The 19816-nt window shown below is 43.0% G+C and overlaps 1 protein-coding gene across 1 annotated transcript in view; it reads left to right on the top strand.

The window, feature by feature from the left end:
* Nucleotides 1-3138: 3138 nt before the first annotated feature.
* Nucleotides 3139-19816, top strand: part of LOC132381259 (sushi, von Willebrand factor type A, EGF and pentraxin domain-containing protein 1-like) — a 72327-nt gene continuing 55649 nt past the window's right edge. Inside the window, exon 1 of the mRNA XM_059950640.1 lies at nt 3139-3247. Within this exon, the coding sequence (XP_059806623.1) occupies nt 3139-3247 (109 nt within the window). The remainder of the gene's footprint in view (nt 3248-19816) is intronic.

The raw sequence follows: 19816 nt of genomic DNA, 5'->3' as shown, positions 1-19816 counted from the left end.
CTATGTAATGAATGGAATACAAGACAATCTTTTTCACACGTGACAATAATAAACTGACTTGAATTCTTTCTTTCCAGTCCAGTTTAGTTATTTATTGATTGGGATACAGCGTGGAACTGGCCCTTCGAGCTACACTACCCATCAACCCCCAATTTAACCCTAGCCTAATCAGGGCACAGTTTACGATGATCAATTAACCTGTGTCTTGTAGTCTGATTGATTCTGGATCAATAGACTCTTGTGGTTCTGCTGCTGCTTGTGTGGTGTGGGGCTGAGGGAGGGGAGGTCAGTGTTTCTCCTGGCATACAGGTGGGGGTGGATGGGGGTGGTCGATACTTCTGCTACTGTTGTACAAAAGGAGAGGTGGGGGGCTTTTATTGTTGTATGGGGTTTCTTTGTTTCGTGGATGTCTGTGAAGAGGATGAACTTCAGGTTGTGTACTGTGCGTGACTGTACTGCCTTTGAGGAAGTCACTGGTGTACATAATTTTTCCACTTTTAATCTTTTGTGCTTCAATAAGTCAGCTTGTTAAAGAAAATGAATATTCTGACAACTCCCAGAACGTTTCTGGTGGGTGCGGAGAGAGCTGTGGGGTAAGTCACTGTGTGACAATTTCCTCTCCGTAGGTACCACCAGCAAAGAAGTGCAAAGATCTCAACATCTATCTCTGCTCTGTTATTTAATGGCATATCAATGTCAGTCTTCTCTGCCATTCCATCCTGACTGAATTATTCCTTTCAGCCCCCCATTTTCCTGGCTTTCCCCCTGTAACTCTTCACACCCTTACTAATCAAGAGCTTATCAACTTCTGCTTTAAATATATCCAGTGACTTTGCCTCTACAGCTGTCTGTGGCAATTAGCACAACGCTTTACAGTACCAGTGACTCAGGTTCAATTCCTGCTGCTGCCTGTAAGGAAATTGTACGATACCAACCCCTCGTGACCAAATGGTTTTCCTCTGGGTGCTCCAGCTTCCTCTCTCAGTCCAAAGACATACTGGTTGGTGGATTTGAGCAACACACACAAAATGCTGGAGGAACTCAGCAGGCCAGGCAGTGTCACGGAAAAGGGTACAGTGGATGTTTTGGGCCGAAACGTCGGCTGTACTGTTTCCAAGATGCTGCTTGGCCTGTTGAGTTCCTCCAGCATTTTGTGTGTGTTGCTCAGATTTCTGACTGGTTGATAGATTGATTGGTCATTGTAAATTGTCCCGTGATTGGGCTGGGATTAAACTGGGGGATTGCTGGGATTGAATGGGGGGGATTGCTGGCTGGTACAGCTCAAGAGGCTGGAAGAGCCCATTTTGTGCTGTATCTCAATAAATAAATTCCACAGATTCAGGACTCTGGCTAAAGAAATTCCTCCTCAGCTCTGTACTAAATGGACATCCTTGTATTCTGAGGCTGTGTTCTCTGGTCCTAGACTCACCCATATTTGCACATTTAGCTGTACAGACAGGAACAGACAGTGCAAAGCAAGTGAAAGGTAAATGGAACTGAAGAAGGGTCTCAGCCCAAAATGTGCACTCTGTATTTATCTATACAACGCAGAGCAGACCCTTCCGGTCCAACAAGCCACTCCACCAAGCAACCCCTGATTGAAACTTAACCTAATCAAAGGCAATTTACAATTGACCAATTAAACTGGAGGATTTTGTAAATAAAACAAAAGGCAGGAAAGTTGTTTCCACTGGTAGGTGAGGCTAGAACTAGGGGACATTGTTTCAAGATCCAGGGGTGTAGATTTAGGACAGGGATGAGGAGGAACTGCTTTTCCCAGAGAGTGGTGAATCTGTGGAATTCTCTGCCCAATGAAGCAGTGGAGGCCACCTCAGTAAATGTACTTAAGGCAAGGTTGGGTAGATTTTCACATAGTAGGGGAATTGAGGGTTCTAAGAAAAGGCAGGTAGGTGGAGATGAGTCCATGGTCAGATTGAATGGCAGAACTGGCTTGACGGGCTAGATGGCCTACTACTTGTGTGTGGCAGCGGGAGGATGGGATGAGGGCAGTTGTGCGTGAAATCAAAGAGATACTGGTGAGGGCAGCGTTAATGGTGGAGGGAGGGAAGCCCCTTTCTTGAAGGAGGACATCTCATTTGTTCTGGAATGAAAAGCCTCATCCTGAGAGCAGAAGCAGTGGAATTGGAGGGATTGAGAGAAGGGGATGGCATTTTTATAAGTAAAGGTTGGAAGAGGTATAGTCCAGGTAGCTGTGACAATCAGTGGGTTCATAAAAGATATCACTAGATAAATTGTGCCCAGACGTAAGAGAGAGATTGAGAAAGGGGAAGGAGGTGTTGCAAATGGACCAGGTAAATTTCAGGACTGGGTGAAAGTTGGAGGTAAAGATGATGAAGTTGACAAGCTCAGCATGGGTGTCGAAAGCAGCCCCAGTGCATAATGCAGAAAACGTTGGGGAGTAATACCAGTGTATGCTTCTAGCATAGGCTGTTGTAGCTGACGAAAAGGCAGGCATAGCTGGGACCGTTGCAAGTGCATCTTTTGTTTGAAGGGAGGTAGGAGTGGAAGGAAAAATTATTGAGACCGAGGACCAATTCTGCCAGGTGGGGGGGGGGGGGGTGGGTACAACTGGGTCTCTTGTCCAGAAAGAAGAGGAGGGCTTTAAGGCTGATGGAGTTGAAGATGTATAGGGACTAGACGTCCATGGTGAAAATGAGACCATCGGGGACAGGGTACTTGAAGTCATTGCAAAAAGCCAGAGCGGGTGAGGTGTCACGGATGTAGGTAGGAAGGGACTGAACCAGCGGGAGGGGTCGAGGTATAGTCTATCTGGACAGGCAGATTTATGGATTTTGGGTTAGAGGTAGAAACGGGAGGTGCAGAGTAAGGGAACAATGAGTTTTGCTGGCAGTGGATGGGAGATCCCCAGAGTCAGTAAAGTTAGTGATGGCGTGGGAGACAATGGTCTGGTGGTCCTTCGAAGGGGTTAGTAAGAGGAGGTGTCTGAGAGTTGTCGTCTGGCCTCAGCAAGGTGGAGGTCAGTCCGCCAAAAGCACCCCGTTATCTGCGGCTTTGATGGTGAGGTTAGGATTCGTGCGGAGAGAGTGGAGAGCAGAGCCGGCGAAGGCGAGACGGCGCCTTGACTAAAGATGGCGCCGCCGTACCTGTCACGGCGGAATGGCCCAGATGTCCGTTGGGTCGCCCGACCGTGCGCGAGGTGGGGAAGTTGGGCGGACGATGGCGCTGCGGCTTTTGCTCGCGATGCTAACGGCGACGGGGGCGGCGGGTAAGTGGGTGGGGAGGGTCTGGTCCTGGTTCCCCCGCACACTAAACCGCCAATCTACCCCACTCAGTCCCCTCAATCCAACTTCTTCCTCCTCCCACTCCATCCCTCTCTCCCCCCCCCCCCAACATCTCTGGACCACCACCCCAACCTTCTCCCCCACTTTCCAAACCCCCAGGCCTCCACTCCCGTCCTCCACACTACCTCAGTCCTCCCACACCTGTCAACCCCTCGCCCTATCCTCAACCCTCCACCTCATCCAGACCTCGCCCTCTCCACCCCTTTCTAACTTCCCCTCCACCTCGCCCTCTATCCCCTTCTCCAACTCATCCTCCACCAACAAAACCCACCCCTCTTATCATACACCCCCCCCCCCAACCATTGTTCTCCACCAGGTCTCAATCAGATAATCTGACCAAAATCATTTCTGAGAAAATCCATCAAAACATTGAAATATATATTCATTTCATTCCAGTTAATTGGGACGCATCTGGACCAGTATGTTTTGGTCCAATTAGCTGAAGTTTCATGGAACTAGTTAAAAAGATATATAAAAAACACTATTTAAATAACAAATTTATCAGAAATATAGGACAAATTGGAATATTACCAGTACTATAAAACTATGCATTCCTAATAGTTATCGATGGAGGAATTCATCCAGTGAACACTGCCATCTTCATTTGATTGACTGTAAATGAACAACATCAGTGCAGATAATGGACTGCCTTCGTACAAATGTTCAACAATTGCACCCTCCACATCTTTATTCTCATTGTAATGTTCAAGATATTTGTAAATGCTTTCAAGTTCTAAGTAGTTTCTAACTTGTTGAAGTACTGAAATTGTTTCATTTTCAATCCCAACTACTTCTGGCGTCTCCAAACCTAAATGCTTGAAATTGCAGTGAACAGAACAGTTTTGAACTGGCTTACTGCTTATCTCTCTCCAATCATCAGGGACAAAAGTCACTGCTTTTTGAACACATACGCAAACATACGCAACCGACACTAGTTAGAAACTGCCAACAGACTCTTCACCCAATTAAGTAGCAGTGTCCAAAATAAACAAAATTGTGATTATTTTTCCAATTAGTTTTTTAATTAGTTGTGCCAAATAAGGGGCTGCCCCAATTAATCAATGGCCTAATTAACTAGAATCCACCGTATATATTTTCACCAATAGTTTTCTGAGTGAAGAAGACAGGGATGTGTTCTGCCAAAGGGTATGGTGTATGCTTTTGGCATTGGGTTATACATCTCTGCACTGGCAAGTAAATGCAAGCAGAAGAGATGGCTTTACTCCAGCCCTGCTCTTCTGTTCAGTAACACCATTCTTCATCACTGTGACAGCATCATCTCTCTATTGCACTAATCCACCTCTCTTGATTCTCTGTCTTGCCTGTGACATAGGGGTGTCCAAACTAGAGGCCATATATTTACAGTGAGAAGGAAAGATTTAAAGGGGACCTGAGGAGCAAATTTTCCACACTGAGGATGGTGGGTAAATGGGATGAGCTGCTAGAAAAAGTGGTAGAGGCAGTTAAGATTACAGTATTTAAAATAGTTTGGATAAATGGATAGGAGAAGTAATCAAAGATCAAAGTACTTACAGTATATGTCACCATATACATCCCTGAGATTAATTTTCCTGTGGGCATACTCAGTATATAGAATAGTAACTATAACAGGGTCAATGAAAGCTCAACTAGAGTGCAGAAAACAACAAATTGTGCAAAAATGTAAATACAAATAAATAGCAATAAATAATGAGAACATGAAATATGATAAAGTCATAAAAAGTCAGATAATTGGTTATGGGAACATCTCAATGGATGGGCAAGTCAGTGTAGTTATCCCCTTTTGTTCAATAGCCTGATGGTTGAGGAGTAGTAACTGTCCTTGAACCTGAGGCTCTTGTACCTTTTACCTGATGGCAGCAGCAAGAAGAGAGTGTGGCCTGGGTGTTGAGGATCTCTGATGATGGATGTTGCTTTCCTACAACACCATTTCATGCAGAAAGATATTGGACTAACTCAGGTAGGTAACTTGGTTGGCATGAATGAGTAGGGCCAAAGAGTCGGTTCCATTCTGTACAACTCTGACCCTATTTCAGTCCTGAGTAGCCATCCTCTTAAATGATGACTCATAGTTCTAGCGGAGACATCATCACTGAATTGGTTGGTTCAAACCCCAAAAACACCCGATTCTTGTGTGCCAATAAAATCAGGTTTCATCCTTCTAAATTCAGGAGAGTACAAGCCTTGCTGCAGCAGTCACTCATCATGTAATGATCTGCCATCTCAGGAATCAGTCTGGCAAGGTTTCCCGCTGTTGTAAGGATATCTTTCGTTAGGTTAGGAGAGCAGACCTGCATATAATATTCCAGGTACGGTTTCACCAAGGTTAGGAAGTTGCAGCAAGATAACTCACTCCTGTACTCAACTCTTCTTCCAATAAACATTGAACATTGAACAGCCGTAGAGCTACTGAACTCCCTGCCACCACCCAGGTATCATCACTTCTGAAGTGCCAGTAGCATGATTCTTTCTAACGTGTCTTAAATGCAGTTAATGCTAAGTTTTAATCTGTTGGAATATATTTTATTATTTGTCAATTTATTTGTGGTAATATTACTTCATGTGAGTTATATGGTCTGGAGAAACGTTTCATTTGACAGTATACTTGAATACCAATACCAACATGGAATATCAATACCTGGAATGGAAATTCCTACAAAATTGCTGGATACACCACAGTCCATCCCAGGCAAAGCCCTTTTCACCATTGAGTATGTTTACAAGGAGTGCTACCTCAAGAAAGCAGCATTCATCATCAAGGGCCCCCACAGTCCAGGCCTTACTCTCTTATTGCTACTGTTATCGGGCAGGGGATACAAAAACCTTGGGTCCCACACAATCAGGTTCAGGAACAATTACTACCCTTCAACCATCAGGCTCCTGAACCAGCATGGATAGCTTCACTCACCTCAGCACTGAACTGAGTCCACAACCTACAGATTCACTTACAAGGACTCTGCAACTCGTGTTCTCAATATTATTTATTTTACATCTTCTTTTGCACATTGTCTGTTAGTCTGTGTCTATGTATAGTTTTTCTTATATTCTATTGTATTTCTTTGGTTTTCTTGCAGCTTTTTATACAGGAAAATAATCTCAACGTAGTGCCATATATGTATTTTGATAATACGTTGACTTGGACTTGAATGAATACACGATCGTCTCTTCAGCCCTTAATTTTGTGTGGGCATAACCAATGTAACCCCTCCTACAAACCCATAAGCTTCCATCTGCCTATATGAGTGTCTTAAATGTCCCTAATGTAACGGCCTCTGTTACCAGCCCCATCAGCCCACACCCGACAGTAAAAAGCCTATCCCTGACGTGGCATAGTGGCTAGCGCAATGCTTATGGTACAGATGACCCAGATTCAATTCCTGCTGCTGCCTGTGAGGAGTTTGTATGCTCTGCTCGTGACCGTGTGGGTTTCCTTTGGGTGCTCTGGTTTCCTTCCATGGTCCAAAGACGTACCAGTTGGTAGGTTATTGGTCACTGTAAATTGTCCTGTGATTAGGCTCGGATTAAGTCAGAGGGTTGCTGGATGGTGGGGCTCGAAGGGCCAGAGAGCCTACTCCATGCTGTAGCTCAATAAATAATTAAAAAATACTAACCTCACAGTCTACCTCATTGCACCTTAATGTCTACCTGCACTGCACTTTCTCTTCAAAAGGCTGGAAGTGCCTATTCACGCTGTATCTTAATAAATAAATAAATATCCCCTAAACTTTTCTACACCCAGCTTAAACAGTATTAACCAGTTCAGCCCCGGGAGAAAGGTGCTGGCATTTCCACTCTATATCAATGCCTCATAATATACACCTCTATTAAGTCACCAGTACCTTTCTCCTTTCTAATTGCTTCGCTGAACTTGCATGTTACCTTTCACTTACTTTTATACAAGTTGGTTGTTAATGCAAGCAACACTAACTGTAATCTTGAATAAAAGAAATGCTGTGCAATAATTTATAGAGAAAAGTCGTCACTATGAGTCAAAAGGCTGCAAGATTACGGATGCCGTATAGTTCCATACTAATTGAAAGCTGCTCACAGTCCACGGGGAGGCATAGTGCAATATTTCCAGTTTGCTGTTGATAATGGGGCAGTGCAGATTGTGAGAAGGATGCAGATAGGCTTTAAGAGAATGTAGACATGCAAAGTTTTTATCTGTTAATTCCAGTCACGATGTTGCTTGCATATAATGGTCCTTTAGTCAACATCTTCTGGGTAGATCATGAAGCCATATGTTTCACTTCTTTTTTGTCTTTTACATTTTTTTTTCATCTTGAATGTGATTATGGAGCTGCTGGAGCCTGTGATTTGCAGTTTGGCGAATGTTTTGGTGTTTCAGTTCTCTGCAGTCTCCAGGGCCATTCTGGGAGGTAGAGGCAACATGCGGGAACCTCACGGTGAGGGAGCTGTGAGCTGGCATTTGACTCCATTTTGCCGATTAAAGCTTCCATTGTTCACTGATTAAAGCGACAAGGGAGATTGAAATGTTGGCTGTCTGCCTTTTTATCACTCGATCGGGGTGACTGCCTTTTTATCGCTGGTGAGATCACTCTGCTATGGAGAGGGAGAATGTTGCCCAGGTTTTCTGCGTTTTGGATGTGGACTTGGACTGTGGACTTCTTTTCAGTCTTATGATTTTTTGTATTCTATGTTTTTCGCTTTCAATTTTTCTCGCTTTTTTGAGTATGGAGGAGGGGGATTTGGAGGTCAATGTGCCTGCTCCATTTAAGTTTGAATTTTTGTGCCGGGAGCAGGGATGATTGTGCTGCCATTCTTTTCTTTCTTGGTTCCATGGCTATCTGAAGAAGAAGTTGTATACTTCGATAATAAATGAGCCTTTAAGCCTTTGAAGAGGTGAGGAATGTGCATAAATGTCAATCATCCACTTTGTGTAATAAATATATTTTCAGAGGAAGAATTGTGAAGTGTTTTTGCAGAGACTGATCTGGGAATCATTGTATAGAAAGTAAATTCAGATGTTTGCAGATAACTTGTGAGTAAACAGGTATATTACACTAGTGAAAATTTAATTAGATCTGGTTGTGAAAAGTAAACGTGTGGCGCGTGGCCAAGTGGTTAAGGCATTGGACTAGCAATCTGAAGTTCGTGAGTTTGAACTTTATTCGAAGCAAGGTGTTGTGTCCTTGAGCAAGGCACTTAACCATACATTTCTCTAGTCTACCCAGCTGAAAATAGGTACTTGCAAAATGCTGGGGGTTAACATCGCGATAGACTGGTGTCCTATCTGGGGGGTGGGGGGGGGAGAGAGTCTTGTACTCTCATTCGCTTCATGTCATGGAAACCAGCATAAGCACTGGCCTGATGAGCCTAAAAGGCTTGGGACAGACTTTAACTTTAACTTGAAAAGTAATAGCCGACAGTATTGAGTACAGAAGTTGGGATGTAATGCTAAAGTTGTACAAGGCATTGGTAAGGCCAAATTTGGAATATTGTGTGCAGTTCTGGTCATCGAATTATAGGAAAGATATCAATAAATTAGAGAGAGTGCAGAGACGATTTACTAGGATGTTACCTGGGTTTCAGCAATTAAGTTACAGAGAAAGGTTGAACAAGTTAGGTCTCTATTCATTGGAGCGTAGAAGGTTGAGGGGGGATTTGATCGAGGTATTTAAAATTTTGAGAGGGATAGATAGAGTTGACGTGAACAGGCTGTTTCCATTGAGAGTAGGGGAGATTCAAACTAGAGGACATGATTTGAGAGTTAGGGGGCAGAAGTTTAAGGGAAACACGAGGGGGTATTTCTTTACTCAAAGAGTGATAGCTGTGTGGAATGAGCTTCCTGTAGAAGTAGTAGAGGCCAGTTCAGTTGTGTCATTTAAGGTAAAATTGGATAGGTATATGGACAGGAAAGGAGTGGAGGGTTATGGGCTGAGTGCGGGTAGGTGGGACTAGGTGAGATTAAGAGTTCAGCACGGACTAGGAGGGCCGAGATGGCCTGTTTCCGTGCTGTGATTGTTATATGGTTATATGGTTATAGTATTAGAGAGAGAGTAGGAGAATGGGGTTGAGAGGGATAATAAATCAACCATGATGGAATGGTTGAGAAGACATGATGGGCTAAGTGGCCTAATTCTGCCCCTATGTCTTACAGTTTTATGGATATGTTGTAGATACAGACCATTGGTAGAACTAGGCAAAGCTGACCTCTATCCATTTCCATCAAACTGTCAGCCGAACTAACCCTTTGTTAATTCTCTGTAAATTGGCAGAACTATTTGATATAACTGTTCAGTTTCTTGCTACTTGTGAATTTTCTGTTAGATTTCTTTGTGACTAACTTGTACTTAAAGTGTAGTTTTGCTCTTCCACATTAGTGAAGGCACTCTAGGTGATAAAAATCATTAATAATTGGGCAGACTGCTCTTTCATGAATCCTGTCACATTCTGTTCTAGGGAACTACCCTTTCCTGATGGCTGTGGCCTTGCAGTTCAGACACCATTCTCTATATTATTATTATACTCTCCCTAATATCAAATATGATGGCAGAATATAGTAAGACTCTTGGCAGTGTGTCGGATCAGAGGGATCTTGGGGTCCGAGTCCATAGGACACTCAAAGCAGCTGCGCAGGTAGACTCTGTGGTTAAGAAGGCATACAGTGTATTGGCCTTCATTAATTGTGGAATTGAATTTAGGAGCCGAGAGGTAATGTTGCAGCTATATAGGACCCTGGTCAGACCCCACTTGGAGTATTATGCTCAGTTCTGGTCGCTTCACTACAGGAAAGATGTGGAAACCATAGAAAGGGTGCAGAGGAGATTTACGTGGATGCTGCCTGGATTGGGGAGCATGCCTTATGAAACCAGGTTGAGAGAACTCTGCCTTTTCTCCTTGGAGCGACGGAGGATGCGAGGTGACCTGATAGAGATGTATAAGATGGTAAGAGGCATTGATCGTGTGGATAGTCAGAGGCTTTATCCGAGGGCTGAAATAGTTGTCACAAGAGGACACAGGTTTAAGGTGCTGGGGAGTAGGTACAGAGGAGATGTCAGGGGTAAGTGTTTTACTCAGAGAGTGATAAGTGCTGCCAGCAATGGTGGTGGAGACTGAAACGATAGGATCTTTTAAGAGACTTTTAGGTAGGTACGTGGAGCTTAGAAAAATAGAGGGCTATGGGTAAGCCTAGTAATTTTTAAGGTAGGGACACGTTCAGCACAACATTGTGGGCCAAAGGGCCTGTATTGTGCTGTAGGTTTTCCATGTTTCTATGTTTCTATCTCCATCCATTTTCAACAAGGCTTCCATGGACACAGTATTCCAAGTATGGTGGAATCAAGCTTCCATATGCAGCATACAGTTGTTACGAACCCCGTAACTGGGTGTCTTACCAGCAAAGATAGGAATATCCGTTGAAGTCTGATGATACTATTTTTAACAGTATTTATTAGTAAAAATACACAAAAATAATATCAATGCAAATATGCAGATAATATACGTCATCAATACTAAACCTAAAAGTGCTGGTATAATAATCATCAATAAGAAATAAGTTCCATCGTTGTCTAGGGAATAATGAATTGTCCGATGGAAATATAAAGTTCAGTTCAGTTCATACAGGCTGCAGTAGTTGTTGTTCACTGTGTTGCAATTGTTGGAGAGAAAGAGAGAGAGAGAGAGAGTAACTTGCCGACTTTCCTTTTACGATCTTGATCCGTCTTTGTCCTTTAGCTAGACCGTTCTGTGGAGGACTCATCACCCAGGCAAGGGTGGACACACACACAAGCCCCCACCGGTCTCGTTGCATCTCTCCTGGTGCATCTGAGGGGTGTTCCCCAGACCCCTAATTTTATCCCCACTCACAGGGTCTCAGATGTCAATCAGGTTGGGATGATGTAATCCCTCAACCAGACCACTCTGGTTGCCCCCTGAGGGGTTTCAATGAATAGAAACTCAATACACGATTCCTTCTCCAAGAGACAATAGCAGTAATCTCTCTCTTTGTCAATAGGAGACATTCCAACCTGTGCTGTGCCCCACTCTCATAAATTTGTATGAGCTGTTTATCTCTCTCATTTCCTTTGATAACAGCATCGGAATAGTAGCGATTTGCGATTCTCCAAAAGGGGGGGCATTGGCGATTCTGTACCCTTCTGCCCATCAGAGTTGCTCCTCATTCGTAACACCCCCATCCTTCTAAGAATTTTTACCACAGGGAAAAATAACTAATACAGAGTCTTACAGAATTTCAGAACCTAAAACAATACAAAAGAGTTTTTTACTACAGAGTAATACAGTTATACATTCAATTTAGCATCTAAACATTTAGCGATTACATTGTCACTTCCTTTAGTATCTTAATATCTTGTACCTAATAAAATTCCTGTAGCATCAGATTCCAATTTAATAACCACCTATTTTTATTCCTTTTCTTCAGCAAAACAAAACTAAAGAGTTGTGATCTTAGCTTACATGTATATTACAAAAGTTTATGCAAATACTAATCTTTATTTTACTTTCAAACTTAACAGTCAATCTTCCATGTTGTCAATAAGTTGTCATTATTTGCATGTTTTGTCGAAATCCCTCAAAACCAGATTCTGTTTTTTAAAGTGGCATTTTGTCAACCTTCACCCCTTTTCCACTTAACGCTCACGTGGTTAGCTTGCTCACCATTGTGGAATAGGCTTTTGCATGCTCCTTTCATAGGAGTTATTTTATCAACAATGTTTTCCAAACTTAGCCCATCTTCTGAACTTACACACAATTCTTTATTTTTAAGCAATTTGTTAGTTTTATCTTCAGGACCCTTCATTCTATTAGTTTTCAGTTTAATATCTGTAAGCGATCCCTCTTTGTCCAAACAACATTTCAAATTCTGCCTCTTCACAGCACACCCTTGAATAACATTAGTTAATGGGGTACCTTTACATTCCAAATCAAACTGTAATTGATTCGCAGGCACCTTGTTAACACGCCATTGTTCCTTCAGCCTGGTTACTGCTTCTGACACCAATCCAGACTTTAAATTTTCTTCATTCAACTTAGGAACTACACTTTTCCCTTCTCCTTCAATAATAATATCCACATCACCACCTTTTATCTCCTCACTAACTTTTAACACACCTTTGAACACAAACAACTGGGAATTCTCATTTCCCACTAGTATCAAGGTTAACCCTTTCTTCACTGAACCAAGTCCATCTGACCCACAAGGACTGCATTCCTTTTTAACTAAATCAGATACCTCAGACTTTTCCTGAGTTTCATTACAAGGTTCTGTACCACATGCATCCACATCTTGAACACACTCAAACGGGACATCTGCCTCTTCCAGGCTTTCAGTACCCGTCCCCTTTTCAAATTCTAAGTTCCCCTGATCCTCCCAGTTACTCTCTGTGCAACCCCCTTCTAGAGAAAGCTCAACCCTGCGGGCTGAAACAACCTCAACTGCTAACCCAGCAGACTCCTTCAAGATAATGGCATCCTTTTCATCTAGGACTGCCCTTATTTCATTATTGGGAACACATTTGAATTCTTCAACTTCTTCAAACAGTTCTGTCAAGCCAGATAGATCATCCATGTCCAACCCTGGACCTTCTAACAGCCTTATCTGTTTCTCATTTTTACTCTGTCCCTCTATAGATTTCCTCCTGGCTAAGGGGAGATGGTCTACCTCCTCTCCTTTACTCTCTTTCACCTCCCTATTCTCCATTTTACCACCCTCTAGCCCCTCTTGGTACAGGGTCGATAAAAATGTCTCAGCCAAATCAACACCGGACTGATTTAAACTGGTCTCTTTCTCAGCTGCCTTTCTTGACATGCTGCGAGTGATCGTGCATATGGGATAGATCTTGGAACCTCGGGGTGGGTCCTCAACACTTACAGGCTTGCTCGTCAGCTTCACTGCTGAACGTACGTCACCACCTGCAAAATCGTTACCAAGAAGGACGTCCACGCCTTCTCTCGGGAATTCTGATCGCACCCCTATTTCAACTGGTCCAGATACCAGATCACAATTTATAATGATCCTATGCAAAGGTACAGCTTCTGTCCCTTTTCCTATGCCTCTCAAAACTACCTCTCCCATCTCAGGACCAAAATCTAGTACCTTACTGAGAATCAATGACTGCTCAGCTCCAGTATCTCTCCAGATCTGCACTGGAACTGGTGTTTCTCCCTCTTTCAAAGACACGGTCCCTTCTGAAATAAATTTTCTCACGCCCCTCTCGTGTTCTATCTCCTTGGGGCTTTCTCGTCGATTTGCTGATCGACACAATATATCCTGTAGGAATTGCTGCTTTCCCTTTTCCTATCTCCTTTCTCGAAGCAAAGCACTTAGATGCAATATGACCCAACTTTCCACAATTAAAACAGGTCAAGCCAGGAACCCTCCTGCCATCTTGCCTTTCTTCCTCCTTACTTTTACCACTAGCTCCCGGCTGAATTTCTGCCTCAGCCGGCGGGCTTTCTCTACTGTTACCACGGTCTTTCTGGTAACTCTTATTTGAGGAAAACTTTGTCTTGTGGGTAAGGGCATATTCATCTGCGAACCTGGCAAATTCGGATATGGACTTATTCGGCTTCTCATTCAAATATATCTGGATATCATCCAAAACACAACCTTTAAATTCCTCAATCAGAATTAACTCCCTGAAATGATGAAAATCCTCTTCCACCCTTTCTGCCACACACCAACGATCCAAGAGCACACCCTTCTCATAGGCAAACTCTGCATACGTCTGATCCTACACTTTCTTTAAATCTCTGAACTTTTGTCTATATGCCTCAGGCACCAATTCGTAGGCCCGAAAAATGGCCTGTTTTATTTCCTCGTAATTCTCATACTCCTCCTCCTCAGACAACGCCGCTTATGCCTGTTGTGCCTTTTAACACACTTTGTAACAACGCCACCCAATGATCTCTAGGCCACTTCTGATTCACTGCCACCTTTTCAAAATGCAAGAAATAACTATCAACATCTGTTTCTTCGAACAGAGGTATTAACCTAATCTCCCTACTAACATTAAACCTCTCCTCTTGGTCTGCCCCTTGAGCTCTTCGCTCTTGCCTTAACTTCTCAATTTCCAGCTCATGCTTCCTCTGTTTCTCCTGTTCAGCTCTTTCCTTCTCCTTTTCAGCTCTCTCCTTCTCCTTTTCAGCTGCTTCCAGCTGTTTTAACCCACGTTCATGCTCCCTCTTCTTCTCTTCCATGTCTAGCCTCAATTTGCCCAACTCTAACTGAACCGTCCCACTAGCGGGTACCTTTTTAGGGGTAGGTTCCACTACCTTAACCAAAAACACCTCCTTATTAACATAATACTGAGCTATGGCCCTCTGCATCTCCCACTTTTTCATTGACGACTTCACCTCTGTGAGTTTTAATCTTTTCGCAATATTTACCAAGTCTGACTTTGTGGCATCCTCTAGCGCCTCTGGAGGCAGGTTTTTTGTAAATTCGGCTGTGTCCATCTTTGCTGGTTTCCCATCTGGTTACCTGCGCAACCAGATCCAAGTCTGGACTTAAAAGCCTGATTTACTGGCCCTCCAATTTGGTATCAAATCTCGAGACGAGGCCCCAAGTTGTTACGAACCCCGTAACTGGGTGTCTTACCAGCAAAGATAGGAGTATCTGTTGAAGTCTGATGATACTATTTTTGACAGTATTTATTAGTAAAAATACACAACAATAATATCAATGCAAATATACAGATAATATGCGTAATCAATACTAAACCTACAAGTGCGAGTATAATAATCATCAATAAGAAATAAGCTCTATTGTTGTCTAGAGGATAATGAATTGTCCGATGGAAATATAAAGTTCAGTTCAGTTCAGACAGGCTGCAGTAGTTGTTGTTCATTATGTTGCAATTGTTGGGGAGAGAGAGAGAGAGAGTAACTTGCCGACTTTCCTTTTACGATCTTGATCCGTCTCTGTCCTTTAGCTAGACCGTTCCGTGGAGGACTCGTCACCCAGGCAAGGGTGGACACATACACAAGCCCCCACCGGTCTCATAGCGTCTCTCCTGGTGCGTCTGAGGGGTGTTTCCCAGACCCCTACTTTTATCCCCACTCACGGGGTCTCAGATGTCAATCAGGTTGGGATGATGCAATCCCTCAACCAGACCACTCTGGTTGCCCCCTGAGGGGTTTCAATGAATAGAACAGTACTCAATACACGATTCCTTCTCCAAGAGACAATAGCAGTAATCTCTCTCTTTGTCAATAGGAGACATTCCAACCTGTGCTGTGCCCCTCTCTCATAAATTTGTATGAGCTGTTTATCTCTCTCATTTCCTTTGATAACAGCATCGGAACAGTAGCGATTTGCGATTCTCCAAAGGGGGGGGGGCATTGGCGATTCTGTACTCTTCTGTCCATCAGAGTTTCTCCTCATTCGTAACACAGTATATTCTTTACTTATTTATTATATCCCCTAAAGCTAAACTTAAGTTGTGGGTTGACTTTTCAACGTGTTGCTTAACCTAGAGGCTGTTTTATTTATTCATGATATAGAATATAGAACAGTACAGGCCCTTTGGCCTACAACTTCACAATCAATCTAACCATTCTCTCCACATAACCCTCCATTTTTGTTTTATCCATATGCCCATCTAAGCATTTTTTAAATGTCCTTAATGTATTTGCCTTTACACCACCCTGGCAATATGTTTTTTATTCTATTTGGATTTTTTTTTAACCCCACCAAAGTCTTTCAATGCGTCGGAGCCTTCCTGATCCACAATCATTTCTTAGATGAACCTTTTGTATTAAGTTTCTATCATTGCCACTGTAGTGATACAAATCTAATCCAATTCACCTCATCATCTTTTTTACAATAAATTGTATTCTGTTCCCGTTAACTGATGTCAAACACCATCTTTCTCCAACAGCTCTCCACCAAGGTACATTTATTATCAAAATGTGCATATTTTACCATATAACACCTTGTGATTATTTTCTTGGAGAAATGTACAGGGAAAAAGAAATGCAATACTATTTTATGAAAAACTAGGCATAAACAAAGACTGACAAACAACAGATACGCAAATCAAAATAATACCGAAAACACAAATTGTTAGGAACCACGCTGACTATGCTTATTTCTAGGATGGGCCATAGAATAACCACACAAGTTAGCACTGTGAATTCAACAAGATCATGGCTGATTTGACTGTGATCTCAACTGTGCAGTTCCATCTACCCTGGTCAGCTTTTCACTCTCATCAGGGACAAATCCAACAAACTTTAACAATATTCGGACTCTAATTCCACTGCCTTTCAAGGAAGAGAGTTCCAAAGATTGGCAACCCTTGGAGGAAATACGAGGAGGAGTAATTTTAATGTGATTGACGGAAACTGTAGGGGGGAGTCAGAAGTAAGTTTTTTTTTATACCCCTGCCAGGAGTGGTGGTAGAGGCAGATACATAAGGGACATTTATTAAACTCTTAGATATACACATGGATAATAGGAAAATAGTGGGTTATGTAGGAGGGAACAGTTAGATTGGCCCTGGTGTAGATAGATAGATACTTTATTAATCAAAAAGAAAATTACAGTGTCAAAGTAGCATTACAAATGCAGAGATATACAAACCTTTGTACAAAGTAAATATTGGAAGAGAAGTAGAAAGAATTTAAAAAAGATTACTGCAAACAGTCTAACAGGAGGGGGGTCATCACTTCCCCAGCTATAGATTGACTCATTATAGAGTCTAAAGGCCAAGGGTAAGAATGACCTCATCTTGCGCTCTTCAGAGCAACGCAGTTGTCTTCTGTATTAGTAAAAGTGCTCCTCTGTTCAGCCAAGGTTGCAGGCAGAGGGTGAGAGACATTGTCCAGAATTTCCAGGATTTTCCATAGGGTCCTTTGTTCTACCACAGCCTCCAGTGCGTCCAGTTTGACTCCTATAACAGAACTACCCTTTCTATTCAGTTTATTGAGCCTATTGGTATCACCTGTGTTGATGCCATTGCCCCAGAACTCCACCGCATAGAAGATTGTACTGGCAACAACAGACTGGTAGAACATGTGAAGGAGAGGCCTGCATACTCTTAAAGCAGAGGTCCCCAACCACCGGTCTGCAGCCCAGTGTTTGGGGACCACTGCTCTAAAGGACCTCAGTCTCCATCAGGAATTTGAGGTGACTTCTTGTACACAGCCTCTGTGTTGGTGCTCCGCTCAAGTCTGTCATCCAGAGCACACCCAGATACTTGTAGATCCTAACCACATCCACATCCTTGCCATCAATATTAACAGGAAGCAATGCAGGCTTCATCTTAAAGTCCATCACCATCTCCTTTGTCTGACTGATGTTGAGCTGCAGATGATTCAGCTTGCACCATTTGACAAAGTCCTCCACTTGGGCCTTGTATTCATCCTCCTGTCCTCCCTTTATACTCTCAACTATTGCTGAGTCATCAGAGAATTTCTGTGGATCTAAAGTGTGAGGTATACAAGGGAAACAGGAAAGGAGCCAATACAGTCCCCTGTGGCTACCCAGTGCTGCTTATAGCCATATCTGACACACAGCTCTGAAGCCGCACATACTGTGGTCTGCCAGTCAAGTAGTCCATTATCCAGGATACAATCAAAGTGCCAATCTATTGAAGGCATCTGAGAAGTCAAAAGTCATGATCCTCACGTGCTGCCCTGCTTAACCAAATGGCCAAAGGGTTGGCACAATATCGTGGGCCAGAGTGCCTATACTGTGTTGTAATGTTCTATATTCTATGTAAAACCTTTTCCCTAATTGTATCAAAGTAGCAAATCTAAATTACAATCCTACAATGCTACATTCTCCCAGAAGAAGAAACATCCATCACGTCATTTCTCAAGACCTAATATTATAACCATATAATATATAACAATTACAGCTCAGAAACAGGCCATCTCAGCCCTTCTAGTCCGTGCTGAAAGCTTACTCGCACCTAGTCCCATCAACCTGCACTCAGCCCATTTCTGTCCTTTCCTGTCCATATACCCATCCATTTTTTTTAAATGACAATATCGAACCTGTCTCTACCACTTCTACTGGAAGCTTGTTCCACACAGCTACCGCTCTCTGAGTAAAGAAGTTCCCCCTCATGTTGCCCCTAAACTTTTGCCCCTTAACTCTCAGCTTATGTCCTCTTGTTTGAATCTCCCCTAGTCTCAATGGAAAAAGCCTATCCACGTCAACTCTATCTCATAATTTTAAACCCCCTCATAATTTTAAATACCTCTATCAAGTCCCCCCTCAACCTTCTACGTTCCAAAGAATAAAGACCTAACTTGTTCAACCTTTCTCTGTAACTTAGGTGCTGAAACCCAGGTAACATTCTAGTAAATCTTCTCTGTACTCTCTCTATTTTGTTGACATCTTTCCTAGAATTCGGTGACCAGAACTGTACATAATACTCCAAATTTGGCCTCACCAATGCCTTGTACAATTTTAACATTACATCCCAACTCGTATACTCAATGCTCTGATTTATAAAGGATAGCATACCAAAAGCATATTTCACCACCCTATCCACATGAGATTCCACCTTCAGGGAACTATGCACCATTATTCCTAGATCACTCTGTTCTACTGCATTCCTCAATGCCCTATCATTTACCATGTATGTCCTATTTTGATTAGTCCTACCAAAATGTAGCACCTCACACTTATCAGCATTAAACTCCATCTGCCACCTTTCAGCCCACTCTTTTAACTGGCCTAAATCAATCTGCAAGCTTTGAAAACCTACTTCATTATCCCCAATGCCACCTATCTTAGTATCATCTGCATACTTACTAATCCAATTTACCACCCCATCATCCAGAACATTAATGTATATGACAAACAACATTGGACCCAGTACAGATCTCTGAGGCACACCACTAGTCACTGGCCTCCAACTTGACCAACAGTTATCCACCACTACTCTCTGGCATCTTCCATCCATAGAACCATAGAACACTACAGCACAGTATAGGCCCTTCAGTCCTCCATGTTGTGCCAACCCATATAATCCTTAAAAAGTACTAAACTCACATTACCCCATAACTAAAAAAAAGACACGAAATGCTGGCAGAACTCAGCAGGCCAGAGCGCATCTATGGGAGGAGGTAATAACGACGTTTCGGGCCGAAACCCTTAATCAGGAGTGAAGTAACATGGGATAGTTGAGGGGGCATAAGAAGTGGGGGGAGGGATAAAGTAGAGAGCTAGGAAGTGATAGGCTGGAGGGAAATGAGCTAGGGGGAAGGTGGAGAATTATGGGAAATAAAAGAGAAAGAAAGGTAGGGCTGTGGGGAGAGATTACAGTGGGGGGGGGAGAGAAAGAGAACCAGACTAAAATAATAGATAGGGATGGGGTAAGGGGGGGCAGGGGTATCAACAGAGGTCTGTGAGGTGGATGTTCATGCCGGCAGGTAGGAGGTTACCTAGGCGGGAGATAAGGTATTGCTCCATCGACCTGCGTGTGGCCTCATATTGACGGTAGAGGAGGCCATGGACAGACATGTCAGAGTGGGAGTGGTCTGTGGAATTGAAG

This window comes from Hypanus sabinus, chromosome 25, assembly GCF_030144855.1.
Source record: "Hypanus sabinus isolate sHypSab1 chromosome 25, sHypSab1.hap1, whole genome shotgun sequence".
Taxonomy (NCBI): Eukaryota; Metazoa; Chordata; class Chondrichthyes; order Myliobatiformes; family Dasyatidae; genus Hypanus; species Hypanus sabinus.
The sequence above is the reverse complement of the archived record's forward strand: the minus strand, read 5'-3'. Positions and strand labels throughout refer to the sequence as shown.